Below are 24,781 nucleotides of genomic sequence, written 5' to 3'. Positions count from 1 at the left end.
GCTTTGCAGTTCTCAATATTACGGACAGGTTCCCCATAGTGGAATTTACACCTAGCATTGGCATCGTAACCTACTGGAAGCCTGCCAACAGGAGGAGGCAAAATGCGTAGCTGCACAACTTGTAATTGTTGAAGGCTAGGAAGCAACTGAGTGTACGACATTGGAAGAGTGTCAAAACGCCTGTCCATCATATTTTGCCTCTGTTGGTAGGCGGGTCTGTTACCCTATTGATGTTGTTGGTATTGATTCTGTTGACGTTGTGGTTGTTGTTGTTGTACTGGTGCTGTAGTCGGAATGGTCACAACTGCAACATACGCCTGTTGACGATAACTTTGAAAATTGTTCCCCCGGATACCCCTGCTCTGATATGAAGACACAGAATTAACATCCCCCTCTCTCCGCTTCTGTCCCTGAATGAACGACTTCTTCACCCCCGACGATGATCCAACTCCATTCTGGATCTTACATGTCTTCAAGTAGTTCTCCACCCTCTCACCGGTAGAGACTACATCAACAAAGTTGGAGGCATTGCAACCCACCAAACACTCTAAGTAAGACCCGGGCAGAGTGTTCATGAACATGTTGGCCATCTCCTTCTCCGACATAGGAGGCTGAACACGGGAAGTTATCTCTCTCCAGCGTTGAGCATATTCTCTGAAGCATTCATTGCTTTTGGGAGACAAATTCTGAAGTTGGGTTCTGTCCGGCACCATATCCGTGTTGTATTGATACTGCTTCATGAAAGCCTCAGCCAAATCTCCCCAGCAGAGTCGCCAGCTGTCGCAACCTAAAAAAATGTGCGAAAAACAACCAACGAGAAAAGGGAATGACAGAAGAGTCGCCACCATGCGTTATTTATCCCAAAGGAGGGAAAGGAAACGCTCGAAGTAAACCTGGAGAAAGGAAAAGAAAAGACAAGGTCTCGCAACCAAATCTTGGGTTCGGGAGTCGATTATGCGAAGGGAAGGTATTAGCATCCCTACGCATCCGTAGTACTCTACGGGATCCACTCTTGTTGTTCTTGTCTAAAGAGTGTAGGTGTATCTAATGTACTATTTACTAAAGAGAGGTTCAAAAGTAAATGACTTGCACGGATGTCGCATCCACTGCATACGTATCTCATCTAAACATGAGAATCAGAGTCTTCGTAGCTCGGCTTCCTATGGGTTAAGGAGAAGTGTGTTCGCTAAGACATCGCGTCTTATGCCTACGTATCTCATCTGGAATGAGAATTAGAGCAAAACGTAGTTCAGCTAACTACGGGAATAAGGGTCTCGATTGCAACTAGGGCAAGAGAGAAAAGGGATCGCAACAAGGGCGAAAACAAGCAAGGATTAGTTGTTAGTTGTCAGTCAAAAAAGAAAGAACTCGGCAAGACATCGCATCTTGTGCCTACGTATCTCATCTGAACATGAGAATCAGAGTTGTCGTAGTTCGAATACCTAGGGGTTGCCATCTGAACATGGACTTACAAAGGAGGACACCAGTTGTGTCAAAGGAGAGTGGGCAATGTGTTCACGTCCTAGCAGCAGGTGTCGCAGCTCGCTGAATCGAGTCTTAGGCAGTTACCTCTGTACAATAGGACGGACTGACATGCCACAGGATCGGAGACGCACGGAAGGTCTAAAGAAATGGGGAAGCTCTGCCCTAGAGTTATCATGCAATGTGAACCTATGTGTTAGGATTTACAAATGGGAACATCTACCTAATGTTAGCATGCAAAGAATGAGGGAATTCTATCTATGTTATCATACAAAGAATAAGGGAATTCTACCTATGTTATCATACAAAAGAATAAGGGAGTTCTACCTAATGGGTGCTACCTAAACGGAACAAGAATCGATGGATGGAGCAAGGGTAGGTGGCGATGCACGAAGCAATCGACTTACAGGTGGCAGATGGCGATGCCTGAAGCAATCGACTTACAAGAGAAATGGTGATGCATGAAGCAATCGACTTACAAAAGGATGGATGAACACGTGTTGGTTCTGTTAAGTTTTGAAAATGAATACTCGACGTTGGATCGAGGTTTTGATCTTGTTTTGAAATAGTTATCGGGTGTTCGTTTTATTCTTGTATTAACAGATGAATAAAGAATGAAAGAATAAACATTATACACTTCATGGGATAGGGGTACATTTGTTATGAATGGGGATTGTTCATGGTAATCAGACAATAGTAATATGTGCCTCATACAACATACAAGTAGGCAACAGTTATCAAACAATCAGATAAGCAATCAAGTATATGATCAAATCAAATAATCAAAGAATGAAATGAATGGAGCATTAAACAATTCATGAGAAGTATAAGTATGTTAAACAATCAAACAATAGAAGCATGTATGAAAGAAACAAGTATAAAAAAATATCAGATGAGTCAGACAGGTGAAACTATGCACACAAAGGATCACTGAATAATTTAATCGGGAAATGATGCAAGGATCAAATAAAATCAATATGAATGGCCTCTAATACATGGCATATGAGATGAACAAGGGAGGATCAAAAGATCCCTTCAATTGCCTTAAGCAATCCCTATGTCAAACATCAATCATGGAAAAGTCAACTGAAAAGTCAAGTCAACTTAAAAATTATCAAATAAATAGTAAATTAATCAAGAAAATTATGAAAAATTAAACTAAGTTAGGTGGGGTCAGGATATCATCATCCCCCAAAAAGATTTCAAAAATAATGGAAATTGGTTATTGAATTAATTGAATCAAAACAAAGGTCAAACCAAAAGTCAAACAACAAGACTAGGTTAGAAATAAATCAAGAATAAATAGTAAATTAATCACAAAAATTATGAAAAATTAAAATAAATAAGGTGGGGTCAGGACATCATCATCCCCCAAAATTATTTCAAAAATAATGAAAATTGGTTATTGAATTAATTGAAATAAAACAAAGGTCAAACCAAAAGTCAAACAACAAGACTAGGTTAGAAATAAATCAATAATAAATTGAAAAATGAGAAATAAAATCTCAAGAAAAGGTCAGGTTGACCATGAGACATTGGTCAACCCTCATCCCAAAAATCAGAAGTTAAAAATAAATTTAAGTCATGAAAATAAAATTAATAAAAATAAGTGTGTTAAAATGGACTTTTTGAAACAAATAATTAAAATAAAATATTAACATTAAATAAAATATAAAAATAAAAATAAATTAAATTAAATAAAACATTAATAAATGTAAAAAGTATTTTTTGGTATTTTTATGAATGAATAAAATATTTTTATTAATTAAAATGAAAACATAAATTAAATGTGGAATTAAAAAAATGAAAAAGAAAATAAATGAATAAATGGTTGATGGGCCATGAGGGGGTGTCAACAGCGCGCGTGAAGGAAGCCCAACCCAGTCCGGTCCAAGGAATTAATCAGCATGTGACATTAAATAAAATGTTTCATTAAAATAAACATGTCAACTTGTGTCAATCGGTCATGCTGGAGTAAGTTACTAAAAGACAAAAACAAGCCTGGACGGGTAAGATTAAAACTGGCGCGCACGATCGGACGGCCTCGCAGCGTGCCACGCGTCATCTTCTCTTCATGAAACATAAAAGCCCTAACAGCCACGCATGCAAAACGAAAATGCAAATGGAATTTTTTCCAACTTCCAACCAACATATCTCATGCTACAGGGCTCCAAATAAGATGATGTAAAAAAGCAAAGTTTAAGTTTGAAACGAGTAGAATACAATGGTATCTTGTTTCATTGAAAATAATGGCTTGAACATGTAGAAAAGCGAACAACAAGGGGGGCTCATGCACATGGATACAACCGAAAATAATGTTACAAACTCAAAGCTTAATGAACATGCCTCATATTGAAGGGTTCATAAGACAAACATGACATATTATTTACATGGAAAATAAGCATAGAACAAGCATGGCATAATGGAAAAATAGGATGAAGTAAGCATGGAAAAATAACAATAAACAAGCATGAAATGAAATGAACAAGGTCATGGAAGAGAGTGAGTAAAGGTTTACCTAGTGGATGAAAGGTCCACTGCCCCTTGAAGATGGAAGGAGAATAAGGTGTTGTTTTGATGCTTCAAGAACTTGTGAAAATGGAAAGTGAATGAAATGGATTTCTTGCTCCTTGCCTTGCTTGCTTGAAAATAGTGGCAGCCTCCACTTCAGATTAGGGTTTATGTGCTTATATATGTTGGATTAAAGTGGTCTTAATGGACTTAAATGTATGGTTTAGATTCATGAGCAAAAAGTGCAAAAAGTGAGGTGTGAAAGCAAGTTCTAAATATGGCAAAAAGCAAATGGCCAAATGAGGTCAAAGGTGTGTTGGTTGGTTTTGTGGTCTGATTTGGTTTGACTTGTGCAGCATAAAAAATAGTCCAACAGGGTGACTTTAAGACCTTGTATCTTGATGAGTATGTAACCATATGGCAAGGCAATGCAAACAGTAGAAAGAGGGCGTGAAGCTTAACATCTTTCATGTTGAACACAAATTGAAATGATGAGTGGAAAGAGGTGGAAAATGACCATAAAGTTCAGGTTCCATAACTGCAAAATGGTTGGGCCAGTTTGGCCTAAATGCTGTCAAAAAATTCAGTCCATGAGGCCAACTTTAAATGAGTGTATCTTTCAAACCAAAGATCCAAATGGGATGATTCCAAAAGGATGTGAAAGAGGACATGGAAAGGTGCAATTGTTATGAAGAAAGTGTTTTCAAAATATGCCTTGAAGTGCAAGAAAACTGGCCCATAAGTCTTGACAAATTTTGCAAACTTTAGACTTAGAAAATTTTCTAAGTGTTCTGAAATAATGTCTTACTTTGACCAAGCATAATTTTCTCAATTTTAATCCAAATGAAAAACTTTATATCTCTAGAAAGCTTGGAACAAGAGGAACAACTTTCATGTGGGAGAAATTTTCAAATGGAGCTTGAATCTTGATGGAAAATGGGCTTAAAGTGGGTGTAAAAATCATAAAAACTTGCCCTAAATGGAAAGTCAACTATTTCCAAATTTAGTAACTTTTCCAACTCCTGATTAAATGATGAATCCATGATCCAACCTTGATCAAATTTCACATGTAGGCTCCCTTAGGCATGAATTTTTAGATTCCACTTTCAAAAATGACAGAAGTTGACTTTTCTGCCCCACAGTTGACTTTTCCCAAACTGTCTGATTTTCGATTCCATTGATCAATTGAAGCACCTCTGGCTCAAATAAAGAGCTGATTTTTTGTATGTAGACCCTTGTGGACATATAGAGGGCCATGGAAAAGAAGTTCACCCAAGGAATCAGAAATAAATCGATTTTATACCAAACCCTAGTTTTAGGGCAAAACTGATCGGGGACTGATTGCACTGATTGCCAATGGACCTTTGTGAGATAATTGTGGATCTTCTTAGGCCAAGATGCCTCTATAATCATGACATGAATGAGCCCCTTCACTTCCAACTAAACCTTGCCTGTTGCAGGTAGCCATGAAACCCTAATTTCTGATTAAATCCAGATGCACACTCTGAGAGCCCTGAATCTTCCACTGATGAACTGAGTACCATAATAAGACATATGGAACCCCTTAAGACTTGTATATTTGGAGAGTGAAGTCCAATTCTCAATTTTTCTTTGTGTGGGCTCCTTCTGTTAAGGAGTGAGCAATCAAACCCTGATTTCCCAAGTCACTGATGCAGTATGCAATGAGTATGACCTAGTATGATGCTAATGCAATGTAAGACACAATCCCATGCTTCCAGAAAAATGAAGGGTAAATTTTGGAGTATTACACCACGTCGAAAAAGCTACGGCTATGAACAAAGATATTGCACGCCTCAGAGGAGTTCAAGCGGCTGTTCAGTATAAGATTGACTTGGCGAAGAAGAAATATGATCGGATGAGGGCCACTATTCCTTTTTTATTTCCTCCTGTATTTGCTTTGTTCGACTCTTGTTTACTTGTAACTTGATTAAGACGAAAACCATTTTGGCACATATTTTGAGTTTAAATATCTTCACCATCTTGGTCATGATAGTTCTTTACTCCCTATGCTGTTATGATTCTAACTTCGTGCATAAATGGTTTATACTTCTTTAAGTATTTTCCATTTACTTTTAGGATTCTTCGATCCTCTGCTAGTTCCTCTATTTCGTATGCATTGTTTGAAAAGGCTTTTAGAATTCGAAAAGGTCCTTCCCACTGTGGAGACCATTTTCCTAATGCCTTATTCTTTCGATCCATAGGCAATATGACTTTCCATACTAAATCGTTCATAGTAAAGGTTTTACCTTTGCCCCTCTTATTGTATGCCCTTGCTACCCTCTCCTTCTGTCTTCTTAATACTTCTAACGCTTGTAACCTTTCTTCGTCCAAATCCACCAACTCATTTATCATCATTTCCCAGTATAAGTCAGATGGAATTTCTCCTTGTCTTTGGATTCTTACTGATTGCAGGTAGATTTCGACAGGTAGTACTGCATCATGTCCAAATGTAAGCTGGAAAGGTGTAGTGTTAGTGGCTTCTTTAGGGGAGGTTCGACAAGCCCGGAGTGCTTGGTCTAAAGTTTTGTGCCAATTTTTTGGCTTTTTTCCTACATGCTTTTTGATTAGCCCAATTATTACTTTGTTGGCTGCTTCAACTTTCCCATTGGCTTGAGCATAATAGGGTGTGGATGTTAACAATTTAAACCCCATTTCCTTTGCAAATTCTTGCATCTTTCGACCAGTAAAAACTGATCCTTGATTTGTTGTTATACTTTCTGGGATTCCAAATCTGTATAAAATTTGCCTTTGAATGAATTCGATGATAGTTTCTTGATCCACATTTACTAAAGGTACCGCTTCGACCCATTTAGTGAAATAGTCAATTCCTACAAGTATGTATCTTTGACCTTTGGATGAATTGGGTCTAATTTCCCCAATTAGATCTAATGCCCAACCTCTGAAGGGCCAAGGCTTAATAATTGTATGAAGTTCACTTGCAGGAGCATGTTGAATTCCTGCATGTATTTGACATTCTTGGCAACCCTTAGCAAACTCTATACAATCTTTTAACATGGTGGGCCAATACATTCCATATCTGAAAAGCAACCATTTCATCTTATGGCCTGCCTGATGTGGTCCACAAGCTCCACTATGTACATTAGATAATGCCAAGTAAGCTTCACTTTCTCCTAAGCATTTCAACAAGATCCCTTCAGGGGTTTTCTTGAATAACTCATTCCCTATCAATACATAAGATAAAGCCATGTACTTGGTTTTTCTTTCTGTGTCTGTCGAAGGGTCCTTGAGGTAATTAATAATTGGATTCCTCCAATCTGTATCTATGAAGGTATCAATGGCCAAAACTTCGAACTCCTCTTTGTTAGCATATCCTAACTGGGTGCTTTCCAAATCTGTCGGGGATAATCTAGCAGCCATTGCCTTTCCTATTACTTCGACAAGTTCTTCTAGCTTTTCTTTTGAAATTCTATACCCTGAGGCTATTTGTGCTAAGTCATTAGCCTCTTGGTTTTTTATTCTAGGGACATGTTTTAGGTCGACGTATTCGAATTTTTTGAGTAACCTATTTGCAATGACGAAGTACATAATCAAATTTTCTTTTATACATTTGTACTCCTTCGTCAGTTGCTTGATTACTAATTCTGAATCTCCTTTAATTTCGACCCTAGTTGCCCCCAATTCCAGCAAAGCCTCAAGTCCTGCAATAAGGGCTTCATATTCTGCTTCGTTGTTGGAACAAAGGGGACCTTCAATTCTATATTTGAGTTTTGTTGGAATTCTGTCAGGAGAAATTAACATTATCCCAACCCCACTTCCATTCTTATGAGTGGAACCGTCGAAGAATAATTTCCAAGGTTTCAACTCAACTTGAAATTGAGGATTTTCGACCAGTGCATGATCTACAATAAAATCTGATACTATTTGTCCCTTCATTGCCTTTAAAGGCATAAAGGTTAGAGAGTATTCAGTGAGCGCTAACGCCCATTTGCCAATTCGACTGTGCATTATTGGCTTAGATAACATATACTTGATGACATCAAAATGCGAAGAGACGTATAAATCAACAGGCTTTATATAATATTTGAGTTTAGTACAAGAGAAATGCAGACAAAGACACAACTTTTCTATTGAAGTGTATCTAGTTTCTGCATCATTTAAAACCCTACTAAGGTAATAAATGACTCTTTCGACGCCATCTTCATTCTCTTGTGCCAACATGCTATCTATGGTAGTGTCGGAAGCTGATATATACAGTCTCATAGGCTTTTTCCCACATGGTGGTGCCAAGATAGGAGGATTCGTCAGATAATCCTTGATCTTGTCGAATGCCTTTTGGTGTTCATCGTTCCATTTGAACTTCCCTTGTTTCAGGCGCAGGAGGGGAGAGAAGGCTTGAGTTCAACCACTTAAATTCGAGATGAATCTTCTCAGGAAGTTTATCTTTCCTAATAATGATTGCATTTCTTTCTTGGTCGATGGTGCTTTGGTCTCCATAATAGCCTTCGTCTTGTTCTGATTGATCTCTATCCCCTTTTTGTGGACCACAAAGCCCAGAAAATCTCCAGCCTGCACAAAGAATGCACACTTAAGAGGGTTCATTTTTAAGCCATGTTTTCTCATTCTTTCGAATGATTGGCTGAGATGGGATAAATGATCTTCATCTGACGTAGATTTTATTACAATGTCATCTATGTATACTTGCATGAATGTCTCTATATAATCATGAAATATAGAATTCATTGCTCGTTGGTATGTTGCCCCAACGTTTTTTAGGCCAAAAGGCATGAATATCCACTCATAAGTTCCTATTGCCCCTGGACATCGAAAAGCTGTTTCAGAAACATCTTCTTCTGCGATGAAAATCTGGTTATAGCCAGAATATCCATCAAGCATGCTAAGATACTCATGGCCTGCGGCTGAGTCAACCAACATCTTTGCCACAAGCATTGGATACTCATCCTTAGGGGTTGCTGCATTTAGATCACGAAAATCTATGCATACTCGCAAAAAGCCATTTTTCTTGATAACAGGGACAATATTAGCAATCCAATCGACATACCTTGTGGTCCTGGTGAAATTGCAACGAAGAAGTCTTTCGACCTCTTTTTTGATCTTTGTGAGGATTTCTGGTGCGAATCTTCTTGGAGTCTGCTTGACGGGCTTCTTGCCATCCTTTATAGGCAGCTTTAATTCGACCAAGTCTCTCTTCAAACCAGACATCTTGTCGTAATCCCAAGCGAAGCAATCTTTGTTCTTTCTTAGTAATTCAATAACTCTCACTTTCAACTTGGGGTCCAGTTTAACGCTGATGTAGGTAATTCTTCTTGCACTTCCATCTCCGAGATCAATCTCTTCGAGAGGATCTTGCGCTAACATCTTTGCACTTGACGTTACTGGATCTTTCTCAAATCCCAAAGGCTCTTCGTCGTAAATGGCATCCAACCTCTGTTCTGTTGGTTCCACAGGTACTTGTTCGTCAGGGGGTTTTGGTTTAAAGAACTCCCCTGGTCCTGTATCACAGGTTTCACTATATGTGGCTTTGTTAGCCATGTTTGTTATCTCGGCTTCGAGAGCCGCTCGTCTTTCGTTCTTAGCCATGTAGGCCGAAATCTTATCGAAGAAAGAAGACTCAGTCATAGTACAGGTCTTCATTCCAGCATGTTGGTCGTATTTCAGATGATTCTCCTATTTCTGGGTCTCCTATAATCTCCCTATCCCACTGAAAGCCATTTGGGTGGAGAGTCAAGAAGTACAAGGCATTTTTATTTGGGGCGTAGCCTTCTTCCGCTGGATAACATGGTCCAATGTGTGCTAAGTTCCTGTCGAAATTTCTCTTATTCACATGGTTTACTTCTGCCCTGAAGTAGCTTTGGTCGGCTTCGACATTCTCTACCACGCCATCTTCTCTCCATATAGATATTCTTTGATGCATGGTCGAAGGGACCGCTCCTATTCCATGTATCCATTCTCTCCCTAGTAGTAAGTTGTAGTTTGCTTTTGCAGGTATTACCATAAACATCGTTGGTCTTGTGAGTGACCCAACAGTTAAGTCCACTTGTATGACGCTCAGCGTCTGTCCTATCTTGCCTTCATAATTTGACAACACCATGTTGTGAGGCTTGACGTCAGTTTCGAACATCCCTATCTTTTTCAACATGAATTGGGGCATCAAATTTATTGTTGCTCCCCCGTCTACCAAGACTTTATTCACTCCCACCTGTCCAACTTTGGCCCTAATGTATAGGGGTTTGAGGTGACTCTGCATCCCCTGGTGCGGCCTTTCGAACATAGAATTTTGTTCTTCGACAGCACCACTGTTCAGAACATAATAACACATTGGTTGATGTTTCTCCATCTCCGCAGCATCCGCTTCCTCATTATCTTCGACTTCTGTTTCCTGGTTATACTCGTACGGCAAGACTGAGACCACATTACAATTCATATTCACGGAAGACACTCCGTCGGACTCGAAATCATCTGTGAGCATTTCCTCTTCTTTCGCTTGTTCCTTCTGAACCTTCTGAGTTATGTCCTCATCTAGAAATAACTTTCTTCCTACGGGTGGTTTGGTCGAATCCATGATATTTGGGGGATACTTAACGCTGTTGGATTCTCCCGTTTCTTTTAGATTCATTTCTCTTTCCACTTTCCTCATCCTTTGATGCCTTCTCCATGGGGATCTCGACATAGGGTTCTTCCCTTTGTAATTTTCTAGCCTGATAGCCTCTCTTTTGGACGCCTGAAATTGTTTTCTGTACGCCCACACGGTTCTTCCTCCATCTTCGAAACTCCTCCACTTTCCTTTCTTTGGTCCCGCCTGAGTCCACTTGTCCTCAAGGACTTCTGCTGGCAATTTAAACATGACTCTCTTCGCCCTTGGGTGCGGGCTATCTAGCCTCCTAGGTGCTCCCATCTTGTCGAAGTTATACATGTTTGGATTTCCTCCATGTCCATCCCAACCTTGGTCATATGGGATTCTTTCGAATGCTTCGGCCAATTCTCTGTTGTACACTGCCCCACACCTGGGACACATCAAACATTCCGTTTCATATTTGTAGCAGCGCACAATGAAACCCATAAGGCTTTATCCTAGTGTGGGATACACCTTTTGCAATTGACTTTCTTTCCTCCAGTTTCTCTCTGTCTTTGTTCGTTGCCATCTCTCGTAATCCTTAGCCACCCTTCGAGATATCCTGATGCTGCATCTTGGGCACAACAACATGTCAGCATTCTTTTTGTGACATCTCCAGAGATGCTCACGTAGGCTTTAGTTGGCTTTGGGATAGCCAAACTTCATCCCTTCTTGCTCCATCTCCAAACATTCCTCCACTTCCTCCATTTCTGGGGGGGTTTGCTTCAGATCTACCATGTTGACGCCTAGACTGACGCCATCAGTGATTGAAATTGCTTCGAACTTCCTTCTTAGGCCCTCAGTAGCCTCGGTTGTTTTTCCTTTGAGACCTTAAGTGGTCCTTGGTTCGACGTTAGCAGCCTGATTACCTTTGATAGAGATTCCAAAGGAAACGCCGTTACTTAGGCCATCAGTAGCCTGCTTTCCATCCAGCGTGTAGCCTCCAGTTCCTGTTGCTTTTACAGCCTCCACTTCCCTTACGTCAACCATATTGATTTTGACAGGTTCAGCATAGTTGGTCTCAGCAACGTTAAGGGGATCAGTATCAACTTTCATCTGGTTTTTCCCTTTGTCGGCGAACTTGAGGCGGCCATCTCTGATTGCGTTCTGAATAAGATCCCTAAAAAGAAGGCATTGTGAAGTTTTATGGCCCAAAAAACTGTGATATTTACAAAAACCTCGTTTCTTTCGTTGTTCTAACGGAGGAATCTTGGTATTAGGGGGCACTATCATTTGGCCATCTTTCACTAATAGATCGAAGATCTCGTCACATTTGGTAACATCAAATGTGTAAGTCTTTTTGGGAAATTTGTCGTTCTTTTCAGTTTCGACAGGATTTCTGCCATTCGACGGTGTAAGTAATTTGCAGGCGTATGGTGGTGCTTCTTTTAATTATGCCAAATCTACTTCTAATTCCTCAAGACCATAGGGGTCTTCAGCAATTTCAGACTCTTCGTCTTCGAATTCGACATAAGCAACCCTCTCTTTCTTATAATTCTTATTTGCTCTGGCCTTTTCAGATTTTAGGCGTTCGACCTGTCGAACCCTATCTGCTAATTGGGCCATGTCTCTTAGATGCTGGGTATCTAACTTTTTCCTAGTGGAATAGTCCAGACCTCCAGTGGCCATTTCGATCAACTCGTGTTCAGGCACTATTGTAAAGCATCTAGATTTCAACAAACGGAACCTATTCAGATAGTCATCTATAGGTTCGGTGAATTTTCTCTTGATACTGGCTAATTCCTTAAGGCTTATCTTAGTTTGGCCCATATAGAATTGTTCATGAAACAATCTTTCTAACTGGGGCCAAGCATCTATAGAATTTGGTGGCAAAGTCGTAAACCACGTGAAGGTGTTCTTTGTTAAAGAACTAGGGAAATATTTCATCCTCAAGTTCTCACTGTTTGCCAACTCCCCTGCCTCAGTCATGTATCTGGCTATATGCTCTATAGTGGATTCACTAGTATCCCCTGAGAATTTGGTGAACTTAGGGATTTTACAACCCCTTGGTAATTCTGTTTGCAGGACATATTCTGATAGAGGAGAAGAATAGTTTGGCCGTCGAAGTCCTGTGTTTAGACCATTATGGGCCATGATTCTCTCTATCATACTGGTTAGGTCATTTTCCATCATGTTTTCCCGCCTGACCCTATGAACTACTTCGTCTGCGTCCTGATCTCTATTAACCATCATCACTCTCCTAGGTTGTTCTTCAGGGACTTCCCGTCGAATTGGCTGTTGTTCCAATCTTGCCCCCATGACTCTTTCGTCAGGGGCTTGCCTTTGTGATCGAACCTGATCTATTGTTGGTTCTTCTCCCTGGATTATAACCTGGTTTGGCCTGCGTCGAACAACAGTTTGTGGGGCGCCTAGAAAATCTGCTATGCGTCCCATCTGTGCTGACAATTATTGGTACGTTTGGGCATTGTCAGTATTAGTCCTATTCACATTCTGTATTAAAGGAGAGAAAATGGTATTCATTTCTCTGGCCAGAATTCCTACCATATCATGGTTACTGGCATCCATTTGTTGTCTAAAGGCTGCCTGATTATTCGTTGTAAGGGTAGGTATTAGAGTGGGGATTCCTTGTGATTGGTTATTTTGACCTACATGGTTCATGCCAGATCCAGAACTTTGGATTGGAGAAATAACCGTATTATGTGGTTGAGTATATATGGAAGAATTGTTTTGTAGCCCTGCCATGGTAATGGATGGTGTCATACCCCAAAATTTGCCCGTTAATATTACAAGGCATTTTTTAAGGCACTCCAACTTATTTTTCAAGGCATTAATCTTAAAAGAACAAAGACCCAGCACATAGATGGCCAAATCCAGAAAATGGCCTAAACTGGCTTGCTCGCTAGGCGAGCAATTCCTTCGCCTAGCGAACCCTTCGCTACGCCACTCACCTAGCGAAGCTTGCGAATACCAGAAAATTATGGGCTTCATTCTGAGCCCATTAGGTCACAAAAACTATTATAAATACCGAGGACCTCATTCAGAAAAAGGAGAACGAAAACGGAGGAGAAAGGAAAACACTCACAGACAGCAAACCCTGGAGGCTAACCCAGAGAATTCAGAGCAATCCTAAAGGAAACCCTGAAGGAAACTCATCTGCACCAAGGTTACCTCCGCCCAACTTAATCTGACTTGCCAATTCAAGGTTGCAATTCAATTACAAACAGGTTTGCATTACTATTACCGCTTTATGTTCTTAATATGCATGTCGCATCATGATTGAATTTATAAAAATATCTTAAGTTTTGCATGTGAATTTAAGTTATTATGAATATCTTGAATGTTTAACCATGTAATCTCTGTAATGGATGCCATAGGGTGTGAAGCTTGCTGAAATTGTACTGTTATCAAAACCAGAACCCGCAGCCGCTCGCTAGCACATCGCTAAGCGAGCATGTAGCGAGCATTCGCTAAGCCGTCGCTAGGCGAGGCAGGAGCGAACGTGACAGTCGTTGATTTTTTCATTCTGATTTTTGCTTATCTGACATGTTTTATTGTAATCATACATTATTCACCTAACACTATTTCTGTTATGATGCCTTTTGTTGGGTGCAACTCTTGACCGCACCCTGATTTGGTATTCTGACCTGTTTGCTGAATTTTGTAAGGGTTCAGATACTCCCGGAAAAGGTAGCTTGCTAGGTATTCCACTTTATTTGTGGGATACCCTTGTGGAGATTCATCCTAATTACTTAGTTGATTTTAATATGGAGATTCATCCTAATCACTTAATTGATTTTAATGTGGGGATTTTATCCTAATTACTTAATTGATTATAATATGGACCTAATTACCTAATTGATTAAAACTACCTAATTGATTGTAAAATGTTGCCTTTGAATATGTGATCTTGGACCTCTCTTTGTTGCCTTACGATATTACGGTATTATGGTTATGTCCCGAAATGGGGGGATACACTTAGCAAAGACCCTTCGGTTAAATCATCATGTCCCTATAAGATAAATCATAGTCCCTCGGATGTCGCCTTCGAATATATGATTTTGTCCCTCGATGACCCTTCGTTGTAGCCTACGGTTAAATGATGATTGTCCCTTAGAATGCTAAGGTATCCTTACAAATGTTGCCTTCAATGACCCTACGATGACCCTTTTACATCCAAAGGGATAAGACTACTTACTTCTCAATAGTAAGGACAGTTTTACCCTCATAAGGATAGGAAATGCCCATAAAGACCTTGGATGGGTATAACTCTTAATTGCTGGCTCACAACCTAAAACATTTTTCATACCTCACACTTTGCAAATACTAGAAAATCACCACTTGGTATACATTCGTACTAGAATCATTGCCAAGTTATATTTTTCTAAACCGCTTTCAAAATTAAACGAGATAAATACTTTGTATACATTCGTGCAAGAATCATTACAAAGTTAAACTCTCTTTTCAAAACATTTTTTAAGCAATTCACAAACACTTTTTTCAGACAAACCTAAGTGATCAAGCAATTAAGAGCCCATGGATAACCATGGATACAAAGGGTGCTAACACCTTCCCTTTGTATAATGTACCTCCCGAACCCAAAATCTAATTAAGGTCTTTCCTGTTCTTTTCCACCTTTCCTTATTGGATAAAAGAAAAGTCGGTGGCGACTCTTGCTATCCGCGACATTTGCTTTCCAAAGCAAAACACACAAAGTTAGTTCACCGTATGACAGAACTGGCGACTCTGCTGGGGAACCTTAAAAAGAGAGGTTACCTTAAAAACAAGATCACTTATGTATTCGAATTGTCTGATTTACTTTTAAGGGATTGCTTGGGTATTTTATGCTTGAGTGAAAGATCCTACACCCGGATCTAGTGTACCTTAGGTAAGTAGCAAGAGATCATCGCGACTATCCGGCGTATACTGGAATGGTTAAAATGATGGCTACGGTTAACGAGACACTTTGGATGTCCTGATGTTCCTCATGTTTACTTGGGGAAAAATTTGGCGTCCGCGTGGTGTCATCAAAGCGTTAACCAGACCTTTAGAACCCTAATTGACTCATCCTAGCCATTAGAAAGTAGTGAGATAACTGACTTCGGTTCCGACTGGGGTTGGTTGAGACTCGATACTACACTCTTTGAGATTGGACTTTAGGGAAGCTTTGGTCAACCACTTGGTGTTGCACTGAAGTGGACTTAAAGGAAGGTCAATGATTGGAGATCCTTTTAGAACCCGGTTACTATTCTAGGACAGGTTGAACCAACCAAACTTCAGTGGGGAGGGGACTTACCTATAGAACTCATGAAAGCCTTAAAACCTAGGAATGATTGCAGGGTGATTTGTTTGTGTTTGTTACTTACATAACATCATAACATCATAACATCATGACATCATGACATCATGGCATTGTACTAACCATTTCAAGGACTCTAAACATTGAAAACATTTCATACATTGCATAGCATAACATAACATTGCATAACAGGTACTCTAAAGGGATCAATGTTCTCACGATCTTCCTATTGCAAACAGAAAAATGGACCTCGAACAAACTGTCAAAGATCTTCAGGCTCAGAATGCTCAATTCCAGGAGATGATCTTGAACTTATCCAAGGGGCAGGAGGAACTGAAGGCTCTTTTGCTCGAGAAGAAAAAAGATAAGAAACCTGTGAGTTACATTAACCCGGGAAGAAGGCTTAAAGGACAGGTTACAGGAATCAAGATTAGAGTTCCGAAGGATCAAGGAGAGGAGACAGAGAGTGATTCGGAAGAGGAGAATGTTGACCTCTTCAACCCTGAGGACGATGATGAAGATTATGAAAATGAACAGTACTCTCCAAAAGATGATAAGTATAAGTTGCTGGAAGAATGCATGCTAGCTATGGAGGGTCAAAAGACGCCCAGTCTGGATTTCGAAAGCTTAGGTCTGGTCTCTGATGTGATCATTCCCCGCAAATTCAAGGTCCCCGCTTTCACTAAGTATGATGGGGCATCTTGTCCTCAGATGCATCTGAGAGCTTATGTGAGAAAGATTCAGCCGTATACCACTGATAGGAAACTATGGATCCATTTCTTCCAAGAGAGTCTGTCTGGCACACAGTTAGAATGGTACTATCAGCTCGAGAGCTCTGACATCCGCACCTGGACTGATTTAGCGACAGCATTCTACAAGCATTACCAGTATAATTCTGAATTAGCACCTACTCGTCTACAGTTGCAGAATATGACTATGGGATCTAAAGAAAGCTTCAAAGAATATGCTCAAAAATGGAGAGATTTGGCTGGCAGAGTCAAACCCCCCATGACTGATCGAGAATTAGTGGACATGTTCATGAGCACACTGACTGGCCCATTCTACAGCCATCTATTGAGGAGTTCCTCATTGGGTTTCACTGAACTTATATTAACAGGTGAACATGTTGAAAGCGGCATTCGAAGTGGAAAGATACAGGCGGCTACCTCTGATCCTCCAGAGACTCCTAATGTCATCACTGCCCCTCTGCCTAACCATGACGAGACTGTCAATGCTGTGGAAGATGCTGATAACGATTGTGACTTGGATAGTTGGATTTTTCTAACAATTGGTGACGAACTCAATAATTGGAAGGCTGAAGACACTATCCTGATTTCCTTTAGTCAGGAGTAATTGTTATTGCTTATTTTAATGTATTAAATTTTGTTAAAGGTTTTGTCATTTTTATAAGCATATTCACATTCAATAAATCAATGGACCTTTTTGCATTCAAATATTGCGCTCTTCATCTTTCCTGTCATCTTTCAAATAAGCTATGTTTTCTTGCACACACTCACGTAACAAATTGCAGATCCATATCCACTCTGGATCCTATTGATAGTAATTCTGCTACTGTTCATTATGACTTTGAAAATCCGATCTACCAAGCCGAGGATGGAAGTGAGGAAGATTGTGAAGTACCTGGAGAGCTTGCCAGACTACTGCAAGAAGAAAAGACTATTCAGCCGCATGAGGCATCGATCGAAATCGTAAATCTGGACCACGTCGCCCGATTTAGCTCCCATTTGACCGCTACTTGCAAATCCATCTTCAAATTACTGAGACAAAATCAAGAAGTATCTCCAAGAACCTCCAATTCTGATGCCACCAATTGAAGGAGGACCTCTAATCATGTATTTGACCGTGTTAGAAAATTCAATGGGGTGTGTGCTGGGGCAACATGACGAGTCTAGTCGAAAAGAGCATGCAATATACCACCTTAGCAAAAAGTTTACCGACTATGAAACAAGATACTCACTGCTCGAGAAAACTCGTTGTGCTCTGGCTTGGGCTGCTCGCCGACTAAGACAGTATATGTTGAATCATACCGCTTTATTGATTTCTAAGATGGATTCTATCAAATATCTATTTGAGAAACCTGCTGTCTCCTGAAAGAGCTATCACTGATAATGGTGCTAATTTGAACAACAAGATGATTACTGAACTCTACACGCAGTTCAAAATAAAACACCATAATTCTGAAGTGGCGACTTGGTAATAAAGCGTATCATTCTACCACAAGGTGATTCTAGAGGCAAATGGACTCCCACATACGAAGGGCCATTTGTAGTTAAGAAGGTATTCTCTGATGGAGCCATGATGCTTGCTACAATGGATGACGAAGAGTCCCCGCATCCCGTGAACGCAGACATAGTTAAAAAATACTACGCATAAAAGAGACCCGCTAGGTCGACGTACCTAGGCAAAAGTAAGGGCATCCCGGCGAACCAAAAGGGTTCGGGCAAAAATTAGGGATAAACATATAAAAATGTACACCCGGCAAGTCGAAAACCTGAAAAGGCGGCTTGGGCAAAAAAGGGTATCCTGGTGGACTGAAAACCTGAAAAGGCGGTCCAGGCAAAAATTAGGGATTAAAGCGTATGACTATGTCCCGGTCTCGGTCAGCTTCATCCAAGTTCAAAGGACTGAACAAGCCAATCACTTTTATCCGACAGCAGGAGATGAGAGGCTTGAAGACATAATGACAGTAGTGGAATTAAAATCAATAGGACTTTTTCTTCATAGCTTTTTCTTCGTTTTCTTGACAATCTCCTCTTACTAGGATTTCTGTCTCCCTGTACACAAATTGCCTGTTTATAGGCCCTCTTTCAAAATCGATACAATTTTATTTCCAAAAAGATGCTTTTATTTTACTTTCTCTGTTTTGTTTGCATAAACATCCATTGATTTAGTTCGAATTAATATATGCATTTGAATATGATCGATGTTTATCAAAATACATGCATAAAACGGAAATAGCAATTACTAAAAGACTTCAGGATCGAGGAGAAGGTCTAACCATGCTTTCCAATGAATCCGGTTGCTAATCCTATTCCCCAGCAAAAACCAGTTACTCCCCAGAAGAAATTGGCATCGCTAGACAGACTGAGCACCTCTTCCATCCCCCAGCCAGGCTCTATTGAGTGTTTCCACCATCAGACAGAAATCAAGTATCCCCAGCTAAGAAAGGGTCATCAATACAAGTATCTCCAACCAGAAGATGGGGATTTATTTTCCCCAGGGAGTCGCCGGGAAAAACTTTTCAGACGCATAATTCATTCATTACATCATTTCACAGCATACGCATGCATACAATGTTCGCATTTATTTTCATAAGCATAAAATATCTCATGCATCATGACATGGCATGAAGTTAACTTTGTTTTTCAGGTTAATTATCCTCCTGATACAGTCAAAACAAAGGTCCATTCAGACGAACATCTTTATCAATTACATTCAAGATTTAACTACATCTCTCAGATACAATCCATATGGATATTCATTCCGACAAGCACTCTGATGGTGGCATCTTTAAGCCCACCCCAGATATTCATTGCAAATACAACATATACAAATACTATCAGATATAGCCTAGCGTACGGTTCATTCTGACTCAGCTCAACATATGACTCCTTCAACTCAGATACGATCTAACGTACGATCCATTCTGACCTTCAACTACTTCAATACGGTCTAATGTACGACCCAGTTGGACCTTCAAATCCTCAGATGCTGCCCAGCGTACGGTACATTTCGGGGTGTAGTCTAGCGTACGACTACTTTCTTTTTCAGATACAGCCTAACGTACGGCTCATTCTGCAACTCAGATACAACCTAACGTACGGCTCATTCTGCACCTCGGATACGATCTAGCGTATGATCCATTCTGATCTTTATTCCCCCGATACTACCCAGCGTACGGTACATTCTGAAACGTGGTCTAGCGTACGACTACCCTTTCATCCTCAGATACAGCCTGACAGACAACTCATTCTGCAACTCCAATACGGTCTAACGTACGACCTATTTGGATCTTCAACTCAGATACGATCTAGCGTACGATCCATTCTGATTCTACCTTCGTCAGATACAGCCTAATGTACGACTCGTTCTGCAACTCAGATACGATCTAGCGTACGATCCATTCTGATCTTTCCTCCCCAGCGAAATCACCCGCCTAATGAATAACTCATTCTGCGATTCAGATACGGTCAGGCGTATGGTCCATTCTGATCCCTTATCCCCAGCAGCGTATAACACACTCTGACTCCCCAGCGAAGTCGACAGCTCAATGGATGACTCACTATACGGTCTAGCGTATGACCCGGTATGACACACATGTCTTCAGATATCGTCTAATATACGACGCACTCCGAAGCTCTCATCATTAAACTTCCTGGATGGCATCTTTAAGCCCATCTTCATCAAGACTAACTGTTGATTAACAAGTGAAAATTTTGGGGCATTCTAAGTGTTCAATAATCTTCCACCTCCAGACCACGAATGGCGTACATACCATTCTAACTCTCTCGGTTCAAGAATATTGAACAGGGGCAGCTGTCATACCCCAAAATTTGCCCGTTAATATTACAAGGCATTTTTTAAGGCACTCCAACTTATTTTTCAAGGCATTAATCTTAAAAGAACAAAGACCTAACACATTGATGGCCAAATCCAGAAAATGGCCTAAACTGGCTTGCTCGCTAGGCGAGCAATTCCTTCGCCTAGCGAACCCTTCGCTACACCACTCGCCTAGCGAAGCTTGCGAATACCAAAAAATTATGGGCTTCATTCTGAGCCCATTAGGTCACAAAAACTATTATAAATACCGAGGACCTCATTCAGAAAAAGGAGAACGAAAACGGAGGAGAAAGGAAAACACTCACAGACAGCAAACCCTGGAGGCTAACCCAGAGAATTCAGAGCAATCCTAAAGGAAACCCTGAAGGAAACTCATCTGCACCAAGGTTACCTCCGCCCAACTCAATCCGACTTGCCAATTCAAGGTTGCAATTCAATTGCAAACAGGTTTGCATTACTATTACCGCTTTATGTTCTTAATATGCATGTGGCATCATGATTGAATTTATAAAAATATCTTAAGTTTTGCATGTGAATTTAAGTTATTATGAATATCTTGAATGTTTAACCATGTAATCTCTGTAATGGATGCCATAGGGTGTGAAGCTTGCTGAAATTGTACTGTTATCAAAACCAGAACCCGCAGTCGCTCGCTAGCACATCGCTAAGCGAGCATGTAGCGAGCATTCGCTAAGCCGTCGCTAGGCGAGGCAGGAGCGAACGTGACAGTCGTTGATTTTTTTGTTCTGATTTTTGCTTATCTGACATGTTTTATTGTAATCATACATTATTCACCTAACACTATTTCTGTTATGATGCCTTTTGTTGGGTGCAACTCTTGACCGCACCCTGATTTGGTATTCTGACCTGTTTGCTGAATTTTGTAAGGGTTCAGATACTCCCGGAAAAGGTAGCTTGCTAGGTATTCCACTTTATTTGTGGGATACCCTTGTGGAGATTCATCCTAATTACTTAGTTGATTTTAATGTGGAGATTCATCCTAATCACTTAATTGATTTTAATGTGGGGATTTCATCCTAATTACTTAATTGATTATAATATGGACCTAATTACCTAATTGATTACAACTACCTAATTTATTGTAAAATGTTGCCTTTGAATATGTGATCTTGGACCTCTCTTTGTTGCCTTACGATATTACGGTATTATGGTTATGTCCCGCGAATGGGGGGATACACTTAGCAAAGACCCTTCGGTTAAATCATCATGTCCCTATAAGATAAATCATAGTCCCTCGGATGTCGCCTTCGAATATATGATTTTGTCCCTCGATGACCCTTCGTTGTAGCCTACGGTTAAATGATGATCGTCCCTTCTGTCGCATCCGCGAAAAACAACCGGCGGGCTAAAACAAAACAACACAGAGCCGCCACCGTGCGTTATTTATCCCAAAAGAGGGAAAGGAAACGCTCGAAGTAAACCTGGGAAAAGCAAGGTCTCGCGACCAAAGAGAATGGGATCGGGAGTCGGTTACGCAAGGGGAAGGTATTAGCACCCCTTGTAACACCCCGATAAAATTGTTGGTGTAAGCCCTAGAGGCCAATACTTTTGGTACTTGTATCGAATTATTTATTAATAATAAAAGGCATTTTTCTTTATTATGCTTGTTTAATAAAGTCCCTGGAATAGATAGTCCATTTAATGTATCAAGTATGACTTAATCATGAGATCACATTAAACATAAGGACACTATTCTTAAAGTGTCCGTAGTCAAGCTTTATTATGAAATGGGATAACATTAAAGCATGGAGACTATTATGTTTGTAGACTGATGATCACGTCTCATGGATCATGGATAAAGAGTTATCAAGTCTTAAACATAGGTATGAATATTAAGAGTAGTATTCATACTGGATTGACCCGCTATGAGAATACTATATAGAAAGTTATGCAAAGTGTCATAAGTTATTCTCATGGTGATAATAGTGTATACCACTCTTCGACCTGAAACCACTATGGATCCTAGATGTAGAGTCGAGTGCTTTATTGCTGATCCAACGTTGTCCGTAACTGGATAACCATAAAGACAGTTGATGGGTACTCCACGAAGCATGCTGAGGGACATGAGTGTCCTAGATGGAATTTGCCAATCCTGCTTAACAGGATAAATGTCTATGGGCCCAATATTGAACTGGACAAGGGTGACATGGTCTATACCTTGTGTTCAATATAGACATAAGGGCAAAGGGGTAATTATACACATAATTATTATCACAGGAGGTTTTGTCAGATCACATGACATTTTCGTGACTTGGGGAGCAGTGATGTGTTGCTAGATACCGCTCACTGTTTATTATGTTAAATGCATGATTTAATATAATTGCCAACGCCGCGAAAACCTATAGGGTCACACACAAAGGACGGATTGATGAGAGATAGAATAATTAAGGAACATCGTAAGGTACGTTGTACTTAAGAAGAATACGAAATATGGTAAAGTACCAAATACTTAAGTGATTTTGGCATATTCTGAGATATGGGCCAAAATGCACTTAAGTGGGCTTTTTGGCTTGAAGCCCACACAAGTGGTTCTATAAATAGAACCCCTTGGGTAGAAGCATTCACACTCCAGACAACACAACTGAAGAGTTGGAATTTCGTATCTCTCTCTCTCTCACTCAAAGCCTTCACTCACAAACAGCTAGCACTGCGATTGAAGGAATCCGTTCGTGTGGACTGAGTAGAGACGTTGTCATCATTCAACGTTCGTGATCGCCCCGTGGATTTGCTTCAAAGGATTCGATCATTATCAGAGATCTGCACCAAAGGTTTGAATCGCCACAAGAGGTAACGATTCTATCACTGATCATGCTCATTCGTAAGGATCACTAATGGAGAAATTTTTAAATTCCGCTGCGTCTTGGATGGCTATTCTCCTTCAAAAATATGATAATTATTTAATTTAAGTTAATAGTATATTTATTAATTTAATTAAATAATTGGAATATTATTGGATTATTATTATTGGAATAATAAAGTTTGAATATATATAAAGAGTTCCAATTGGTAAAAAGGTTTTTTTTTCACGTGAAAACCAGAGAAGCGACAGAAAGTGGAAAAGGGCAAAGAGGAAGAGCAAGAGAGCAAGGGAGAAGAAGAGGCTAGGGCTCAAGAGGAGAATTCACGATTGTTGAAGGTCAAGAAAGGATTTGCCGGATTAACTCAGGTAAGGGGGTTTATCGTCGTTTAATGGGTATTATGGGTTAACATGTAATGGGTAGTAATAAGCCATTGAATTGACCCTAATTGGGATGATGAATGCTGCAAATTGTGATGAAAAAATTATGTTAAAACTGTAATTGAATCTATAATTGGGTGAGTTGTAAAATTCTGGATGTGTAGCTTTTTACGGAATTGAAATCGGAGGTCCGGAAGTCCTCCGACGGCGAGAAATGCGGGAATTCTGCATTCTGTTCGTGTTAGCGCAGGAACAGCTTTCTGTCTTGCGTTAACCGGTTAACCCAGGGTGTTAACCGGTTAACACTATTATGAATTATGAGAAATTGCTGTCTGTCTTGCGTTAACCGGTTAACCCAGGGCGTTAACCGGTTAACACTGTTAAAATGTGCCAGGAAGCGTGTTCTGTGTTGCGTTAACCGGTTAACCCAGGGCGTTAACCGGTTAACACTGTTGGAAAAGTGAAAAATTGATATTTAAATATTGTGGACATATTGGATGATTGGCCTATATCGGTGGATGATATAGTAGGGATCATTTCCCGTTGTTTTGAGCAGTATAGGTATTAGTAGAGTGTGCTAATACTGTGATTTATTATTTGGCATGATATGAATATGATTTTGTGATACATGTGCTGATGATGTATGATGGTATGCATAATGCTGTGAATGTATATGTTATGTATGCAATTGTGAATGGACTGTTTATGGCTTAGAGTGTGAGCATATGTCCATTGTGGATTATTGTTGATGTTGCATGCTAGGTGATTTAGCGTGCATAGTATGGCCTTTATGGTGGTAGCTAATTCCCATGGTGAGGAATTAGTGAGTGAGTTAGTGTGGATTGTTGTTGATGTTTGCATGCTAGGTGATTTAGCGTGCATAGCATAGCCCTTGGGGTGGTAGCTAATTCCCATGGTGAGGAATTAGTGAGTGAGTCACTAGGTCTCAAATGAGTGGGACTAGTGAGCTTGGTAGCCGTATCTGGATTTGATCGGTGAGGTTGAACGATGTGTTCACGAATAGTCGGTACCGCATGCATGGAGTCTTATTGCATAATGTATGTATGACGTATAATATGAATGGATGTATTCCAATATTATACGTGTTGTTTTGTGTTGGTGTTGAGTATGATTATGA

At 40.1% G+C, this 24,781-nt stretch overlaps 2 protein-coding genes across 2 annotated transcripts; both read right to left on the bottom strand.

The window, feature by feature from the left end:
* Positions 1–6,018: 6,018 nt before the first annotated feature.
* Positions 6,019–8,235, bottom strand: LOC127080651 (uncharacterized). The gene is made up of 2 exons (XM_051020961.1): positions 7,772–8,235; positions 6,019–7,537 (listed from the first exon to the last, which is right to left on the bottom strand). Exons 1-2 carry the CDS (start codon positions 8,233–8,235, stop codon positions 6,019–6,021), a joined length of 1,983 nt encoding a protein of 660 aa, XP_050876918.1.
* Positions 8,236–11,998: 3,763 nt separating this feature from the next.
* Positions 11,999–13,000, bottom strand: LOC127080650 (uncharacterized). Its single transcript, XM_051020960.1, has one exon. The coding sequence runs from the start codon at positions 12,998–13,000 to the stop codon at positions 11,999–12,001; it is 1,002 nt and encodes a 333-aa protein (XP_050876917.1).
* Between the last annotated feature and the right edge of the window lie 11,781 nt (positions 13,001–24,781).

This window comes from Lathyrus oleraceus, chromosome 5 (assembly GCF_024323335.1).
Source record: "Lathyrus oleraceus cultivar Zhongwan6 chromosome 5, CAAS_Psat_ZW6_1.0, whole genome shotgun sequence".
NCBI lineage: Eukaryota > Viridiplantae > Streptophyta > Magnoliopsida > Fabales > Fabaceae > Lathyrus > Lathyrus oleraceus.
This window is presented reverse-complemented; position numbering and strand designations above follow the sequence as displayed.

Excerpts from the sequence above, each read along its gene's own strand:
- LOC127080651 (XM_051020961.1), bottom strand. The coding sequence starts at position 8,235 with ATGAGACTGTATATATCAGCTTCCGACACTACCATAGATAGCATGTTG. Across the intron at positions 7,538-7,771 it reads GGAAGTGGGGTTGGGATAAT|GTTACTCAAAAAATTCGAAT; the intron begins GTTAATTTCTCC and ends CATTGCAAATAG.
- LOC127080650 (XM_051020960.1), bottom strand. The coding sequence starts at position 13,000 with ATGGGACGCATAGCAGATTTTCTAGGCGCCCCACAAACTGTTGTTCGA.